Raw genomic sequence first — 8,011 nt, 5'->3', positions numbered from 1 at the left:
TAGGAGATACTGACATTTATTGTGTTATATTGTTTGTTTGTTTGTTTGGTTGGTTTATTTCTGCATTTTCTTTCTCCGAATAGAATTGCAAATGAAAACAAAATAATACAGATACATACAAATCAATACAAAGAAAAATCATTTGTGTAACAACATTCAGTCTGAAGTGGCATAATTATGAATCAAAATAACATATTAAGGCATACTGTATCTATTAACAAAGGAGAAATCAATATAGGGGACCGTCATCATAAGCAGAGCTTGACGTGGATGAGGCCCTATCTGAATATGTGATACCAATGTAATACAACACCAATTATATATGTACTCATAAAACTCTTAATCTTAATACACAAGGGTCTTAGTCTTTTTTTCCCCCCTGATGACATCATGTTCATACATCATTATGTAGGGCCTATAAAGCCAATATGTATAATATTTCCAATTGTGACTCCTCATTTTCTAAAACGGCGATTACCAATGGACCAATGTCGGATCCTGCGTATCAAAGTTCTTTTTTTTTTGTATTTGTATGTTTTTATTGATTTTCATGATTACAAACAATACAAATTACACAATAATTATGAACAAATAAGGAACAAAAAATATAAGTAACAATAAGAATAAGATCATCAATAAGACATAAAAAGCAGTATCATTTTGTTCAATAAACAAATCACTGTGGTAGTTACCAGTATAACATCTTGCAGGTTCTACCCTAACAAATACAGTCTATGTTAAATCTTTACTGGGTTTTACAAATCAAATTTCAATTTCTTAAAGTTCTTGCATGTGACCGCGTGATATAGTATCACAAAACCAACAAAGAGTAGCTTGCAAACATTTATTTTGTGTGAGGACTGAAAATAGTTGAAATGGGTCAATGAACTAGCAAATCCTGTGGTTTTTTTTTCTCTGAAAGAACAAGTCATCTTCTATTTTGGCAAAGTGGGGATCATAAAACGAACAGGAGATTGTGTTTTTAGAAACTGATTTTTCTTGAACACTTTTTTGTTTTTGTAGAATAGAGTGTAGTTAGGTGTGTCTTAGAGTCCCCTTTTCATTTCTTAAAAATCCTGTACACACTTTTCACTTTCAACTCTGATAACTTTTGAAATGATGATGCGGCTACTGCTTTAAAAGTTGGCATTAACCATGTGGCAGAATGCAGTGTTGATATTAATCTTATAATCCCTTCATTGCTGTAGCTCTGGTGGTTAATTTACATGGCTGTTTTTTTTTTGTCCCATTCATCGCACAGCTATATAGCTCGACTTGGTATTAAAAGAGCGCTTGAATAGACCTTGCACTTCAGAGCCTCTTTTCTCAGTTCACATTTTTCGGGAGTGTGTGTTTTCTTTTCAACATTTAAACAATTTGGCCGGGCTCGGGCGAGTTCATGCGAATTGACTTACGCGCGCGCCGGCATTTTAAAGATCTTATTAACTAAAAATCCATGTCTGGCGACTTTTTGTTGGATTTATGATGCAGGGTCACATATGCATATAGTCTATTATTATTATTTTACGGTAAACTGAGCTTCGCCTATATTTAGGCCTGTAAATAAGCCCGTTAGGGCCTACTAGGACCTACACTGCTTTTCCTATTTGACCACACCAAAAAAAAAAAAAAAAAACTGTTTTCTTAACACAAAATTTAATGTATTTGCATAAAGCGCTTAAACTATAGACGTAAAAACGTCTTTTAGAATCATTTTTTTTTTTTGGTTAATCAATTTCTTTTTATTAAAAAAAAACCCACAAAAACGAAGTATGGTCAACGATCACTGGCGGAGTCTACTTTCCAAGTGAGTTGTGTTACAAAATTGATCAAAAGAAAAGATTGAAAAAAAAGTAGAAAGAAAAGAGAGAGAGAGAGAGAAATATGCAGTGAGATCAGATTGCACATCAAACGAACACTAAGAACAGGTACCATAGCAATACTAAATGCGATTATCCATAGGACCTAAAGAAATATAATATCTCAATAAAGAAATCAGGGAAAACAATTATCAAAGACAATTCAGGTCAATGAAATCACGATAAAAATAATGAAAATACAAGGAAACAATTTCAAAACAGGAGACGAAATTATAAACAAAGCTGCTCAGTGGCAAAGTCACACACTGCATAGAGCAATTAAATGTGAAGATATAGTAATAGCATGAATTGCTTGTAAAATGGCATGCAAAGTATAGGCATACTGAGTTTAGATTTGATGATCGAATTATATTTTTTTCAACCTCTTGGATGAAACTTGGGAGGTTATAGGCAATGAAATTAGAAGAAAAAAAGAAGGAAAGCTCTTTTTTCAGTCTTAGGTCTAAGATTTATGAAAGGCATCTAAATACTTGTTTCACCATAAATTATGTGACTGAGACTGGTGTGCTGTTACATTGTATACAATGTGTACTAGTATTGCGTTTGTATGTCTGTTAATACACACACCTCGCTGCGTGTACTTCCGAAGCACGTGTTACCTCGGGCCAGTCTCGTCCTGCCGCCACCGGCTGCCACAGCGCTCCATCCGCCGGTGCGCCGCCGCCGCTCCACTCGGCCCGCACTGGCCCCGCAGCTGGCATTGCTGCAGAAGTCCAGTGCACTGCTCTGGCGTCAAAGGAAAGACAAGCGAGCGGAGCGTGCAAATTGAGAGAAGTCGGGGTAAGAGTCTCTTTGATTTAACTTGACTAGATTTGGGTTCTAGTGTGTATCATGAAGAGCACAGCAAGAATGTAATTATCAGCGATCGAATTTGTACTACTCAGTAATCGATATTAAAACGTGGACCTCTGCTCTGTGACCTATCACGGCACACATGCACGCCAGATATTCGCTTTGCCAGTCCCACATGTGAAATAATTTGTTGGGCAAAGTGTCACTATATGTGGGGAACCGGCCTACATGCATATCTAAAACAAAGAGTCTTTACAGTCATCAAATGGTAAGTTCCTTAAAGATTAACGGGTAAGATATTCTCACATATAGTTCCTCTTTCTTTTGAAAAACTGTAGGTAGTCTATGTGGACATAGCCTAGAGGTTATCACATCTTGTAAATGATGGTATTTGTGTTGATTTCATGTCATTCTGTGTCAAACTGTGAATGTAGGTGTGCTTTATTCTATACACAGAAATCTAGCCACGGATGTTCAGTAGTCATGGAAGGAGAGGATAAAGAGATGGGAGAGGTTTCTCCAATGATGAGCAACAAACGAGGAGTCCACCAGGATCAATCGCCTACCAAGAGGGCCAGACTGACCAAGAAGGATCTCTACAAGCCACCTACCATTGAGGAGCTTGCAACCCTCAAGGAGGCAGACACACTCTACCAGTCTAGCTTGTTGAGACTACAGGTCAGTGAAATCGGTGCCATCATAGAAAATGTATTTTTCTCAGTTTGATCCTGTATAATTTATAGTAATTATAGTATAAAATGTATGCCATATCTGTATCTATGTTTCTTTTAACCACGAACAATAGAGAGGCAGTATGTACAACTTACAAGTTCAATAAATGTACCGGTACATCATACATTGTCTATTCCCTTTAGCTTTATGGGTATTTGCAGTTCCATCCAAGTGTTTAAACAATGGCTGTATCTTCTTGATTGATAGCTGGTACACTACAATTTCCACAGCATACGGTATATGGTTGGCAACACACTGACATTACATGATATTTCTTGATAATTATCAAATAATAAGATATTTGCACTTTTAAGTACCGGTACTGTCGACAGTATCTTGAGTGACAGGTCAGATAGATGGCATTCGTGGGTCAATTAAAGTTATTTACTTTACACTAGTATTTGTGTGTGTGTTTTTTTTTTCTAAGCTTCTGTTTATGAAACTTCCCTCAATAAAAATCCAACATAATAATCCATTCTCTTTTTGAAAACAAATTATCAGTAACTTTATCCATAAATGTTCAAACTTGGAAAAGCAGGACAAAAGCATCCACTGTTCAGAAGCTGTCTTGCTAATCAATATTCTGGAAGTTTAAAAACCTGCAATGGAAGTAAATGCAGAATTTGCATGCATAAATACACCCTCTGCTTACATTGAAAAGGGTACAAGTTTTATGGAAACATTCACACGTGTGCATACACCTGTGTACATTGATACATACCAGTACAAATGTATTATCATGCATACATGCATGTCAATACTTCATATTCTTATATGCATGTACATACAAACATGCTTATAACCAATTTATAATCTGAAGCCCACTGTGACAATTTTCTGAATTTACCGTTGATCTGTTTTGCTTTTTGTTTGTTTGTTTGTTTTTGTATACGTGTCCCATGTAATAGGTGGAGGAGCTGTGCTCAGAAGTAGGAGTGAAGAGCAAGAAGAAGAAAGCCTTGTTACCCATCCTTCGTTCCCTGGAGCAGGCCCTCAAGCAGTGCCCCCCTCTCACCATTAAGGAGGTACCTTTCCTGGGATGTCTCTCTCTTTCTTTCTTTCTTTCCTTCACTCTTTCTTTTTTTAATGTTTTATCTCTTTTATTTCTTTTTACAGGCAGGCTGAAATATGAAAGTCTTAACACTGCCATAGCAGAAGGCTGAACTATCTTAAATGAATCAAACAATTTTACTGAAGTTATAAAACTGTTATAGGCATGTATTTTTTTTAAACTGTCTTATGAATATTGACCTTTGGAAAAGTGTTTAAATTCTTGTGACACATCTATATAGTAAAGTTCCAGTAAAAGTAGCCCTGTGAGAGGTTTCTGTGTATCTCAATGAGCATAGTGAAGTTTTCATGTGATATCCCAAAAATGTTGGACATCCTATGCATCGTGCCGATATTAATGATTTTTTTAATTGTTTTTTGTAGTGAAGTCACAAGAGATTGCCTAGCTCACGCACACTGTAAAGGCCAAAAATTAATGTGGCATGTTTAAATTTCTAGTTGTGAACCAAATTGACTACCACCTTTGTGTGTGTGTGTGTGTGTGTGTGTGTGTGTGTGCATGCTTGTGCCGGGTTAGATGAACTTAGTGTGTATAAACTGGTATTAATGTAATAAGCAAAAAAAAAAAAAAAAATCTTGTGGGTTTCTTTTTGTGTGAATATTTCCACACCACATAGATTTCCACTTTTACAGTACTTTGAACTTCTTCTTTGTGTGATGTAGTCTTCAAATCCAGGTGCTTCATTACCTCGTGACATCTGTGTGCCCCTGAAGTGGAGCAAGACACAGGTCAAAGGTGAACTCAAGCTGGTCAGACCAGCAGAGGTCAAAGTAGTCGGGAGCTACTTACTTGGGACTTGTGTCAACACGGATCTAACCATTGACATGGCTGTGCAGATACCCACAGTATGTACATTAGTCTGTCTGAAAATGACTGTGTTTCATCATAAACAAAGACATTTCTCTTAATCCACAAGAAAAGGTTGTGGTTCTCTTTGTTTAAACCCATTGAGGATGGACTGATTTTGCTACAACAGTCATTTCCCATAGACCCTGCTCGAGTATACTTGGGACTCGTCCTCAACGAGTTAAGTGTAATTCTGTTTTAATCATCATTGGTTACATTAAGTACAGTTTTAGTGTAGCTTTTCGACAGCTTTTGTAGAGATAAAACAACAGGAATGGATATGGTATGTGTGGTTTTTTTTCAAGTTGTACATCTTTCTTATTTTTTGTGCAGTCTGCATGGTCATGACATACAAGTCAAATAGATGCCAAAATATAAAATAGCTGTCTTTTCAAAAATGATGTTAACTCAGTCCTATCATGCTCACACTGTGTAGTTAATTCCTGTCTCACGTGACCTGTGACAGAATCGTGAATGGAAGTTACCCACCATAAACTTTCATAATTGCAGGTGTTGAATCCCCACTACTGTTTTAAGTGTTGAAAATCTTCTTTCATTTCATTTCATTTTTCATTTCATTTCGTTTATTTCCATCATTCCACAAGGATAAAAAAACACATGAAATATAAAAATCAAAACAACATTAACACAAGGTATTGTTACATTCATATGCTATACAAATCAGCACAAAGTACACAACTGTAATGATGAAAAATGGAATGCACATAAAGTAAAGAAAGCCTTTAAATGGCTTGTAAGACTGTGCATACCTAATAATGTATAGAAACAGATTTGAACTGAGAAAACAAACAAGCAAAAAAATACAGAAACAAACAATCAAACAAATTAACATGGTCAAGATACATAAGGATATCACCCAAAATCTAAAACCGATACTTAACAAGACAAAACTATAAAAAAACAATTATTCTGATTGCCCCCACTGGATTATGAAGTGCAAGATATCCTTAAAGAGATGAAATAGTTGTATATGTGAGCATGTTTATCTGTGAGTGCAGCTTTAAAGACACATTACAAGAATAACAAAAAAGTGTCGCACAATAACATATTTTAAATGAGAAGTTATATGTATTACAAGCCAATTATTGATTTCATGTATCAACGTTATTGCACTTTTTTGGGGGTTGTTGTTCCTTTACATCACAGGAATGTTTGCAACCCAAGGACTACCTGAATTTCAAATATCACCACAAGAGAGCCCTCTATTGTGCCTATCTTGCCAGGCATCTTAGGAAAGAAGAGTCGGTCAAAGCTGTTTCTTTTGGAATGATGCATGGAAATCAACTGATGCCGGTGGTCCTGATCAAGTTGTCAGGTATACAAATTGATAATTTTTGTTGCAGTGCTCAGTGATTGGCTTGGCTGAAGCAGTGGAATTATGTCCTTTATGTGCTCAAAGTCTATCTAGACCCCAACAAAGTTTTTTTTTTCTTTTTTTTTTTCTTTTTTGGTTTGGGAGCCTTTTCTCACTGGTAGAGGGGTTAGATTTTGTGAGGATAAAATTCACCCACTCTGCAATATTTTGAAGCTACCATGTCGGATTGACTCCATTGTAAGTTTGTATGGAGAAATACATATTTGATGCAATATTTGGTACCCTGGGGTACCAAATGAAAATTCACCATTTTGTTGAATTAATTATTTTTTTTCAGCGCTGTACCCTGGCTTACCAAAAAATGTGCCAAAATATTTTTTAGTATTATTATGCACAAAAATGTTTTCTTATTTGTGATTATGCAACAATTAATGCATGCAACTGATAATTCTTCTCTGCTCTGTTATAATCTTAACTGTTTGATATTATTGTACATATTATTGTTAGTCCTGAATGGAGATGACTTCAATTTGTGAGAGACCTTGAGCTAATAATGTTAGTATTACTCCATCTGCTCTCTCCTTGTTCTTGCGCTGGGTTTCTGCGCTTGCACTTGCAGTGTTGTCACCACCTTGGGCCATTAAAAAAGCATCAAGAATTTCTGCGATCTTATCCTTGCCAAGCTTACCTACTACCCTTTCCCTGGCATTCTCTAGTTTACCTCTTCTATTGAGTTTCTTGTGTTTTTTGCGAGATTTGAGTAGGTCCTTGTATCCGCTGCTAGCACGGCCATCACTGCACGCAGAAGCCATGACTATGGCCGTTGCGCTGGCGTAATGCTAGCATTCGTGCTTATAATTACGTAGTGCAGTGTATGTGTAATAATCAATTGCAGACGAAGTTGCCAGTCTACTACCCCGTAAATTAATGAATACAAAATGAAATAAGAAAATCATTTAAATGAAATATTTTTATTGATAACATTAGAAATCCACTTAAATATTTTATTAATCTAAGAAATAAATTCCAATTATTTAATTTGAACCTTTTTTCTTTCGCATTTCATCTCTTATTATCGACCATTCGCGCACGTGTAGAAGATTATAAAGATGGCAGCCCCATGATCAAATTTTGAAGAAATACAGTTGATTTTGGGGTGAATTTTCTGGGCTTTCGGTGATTATTTTTTTTTCTGAAAATAAAAGTTACGGTAGATGATGTTTACAAAACGGTGTGGTGCTAGAAATTACTTCGAAAAACACCTATGGTGCTAGTTCATTGCGACAACTTTGCCGTATCCGAATTCGGAATCTGCATATCTGAATTCGGATACGCATTATAAATAATGGGCAC

The 8,011-nt window shown here is 36.0% G+C and overlaps 1 protein-coding gene across 1 annotated transcript in view; it reads left to right on the top strand.

The window, feature by feature from the left end:
- Positions 1-2,623: 2,623 nt before the first annotated feature.
- LOC139716650 (nucleolar protein 6-like) overlaps positions 2,624-8,011 on the top strand; it is a 28,123-nt gene continuing 22,735 nt past the window's right edge. Inside the window, exons 1-5 of the mRNA XM_071628507.1 lie at positions 2,624-2,660; positions 3,129-3,350; positions 4,313-4,429; positions 5,139-5,321; positions 6,490-6,658. Coding sequence (XP_071484608.1) covers positions 3,156-3,350; positions 4,313-4,429; positions 5,139-5,321; positions 6,490-6,658 — 664 coding nt within the window. The 5' untranslated portion in view covers positions 2,624-2,660; positions 3,129-3,155. The remainder of the gene's footprint in view (positions 2,661-3,128; positions 3,351-4,312; positions 4,430-5,138; positions 5,322-6,489; positions 6,659-8,011) is intronic.

Source organism: Diadema antillarum, unplaced genomic scaffold (genome assembly GCF_040938485.1).
Source record: "Diadema antillarum isolate AM-2024a unplaced genomic scaffold, OU_Dant_1.0 scf00000000, whole genome shotgun sequence".
Taxonomy (NCBI): domain Eukaryota; kingdom Metazoa; phylum Echinodermata; class Echinoidea; order Diadematoida; family Diadematidae; genus Diadema; species Diadema antillarum.
This window is presented reverse-complemented; position numbering and strand designations above follow the sequence as displayed.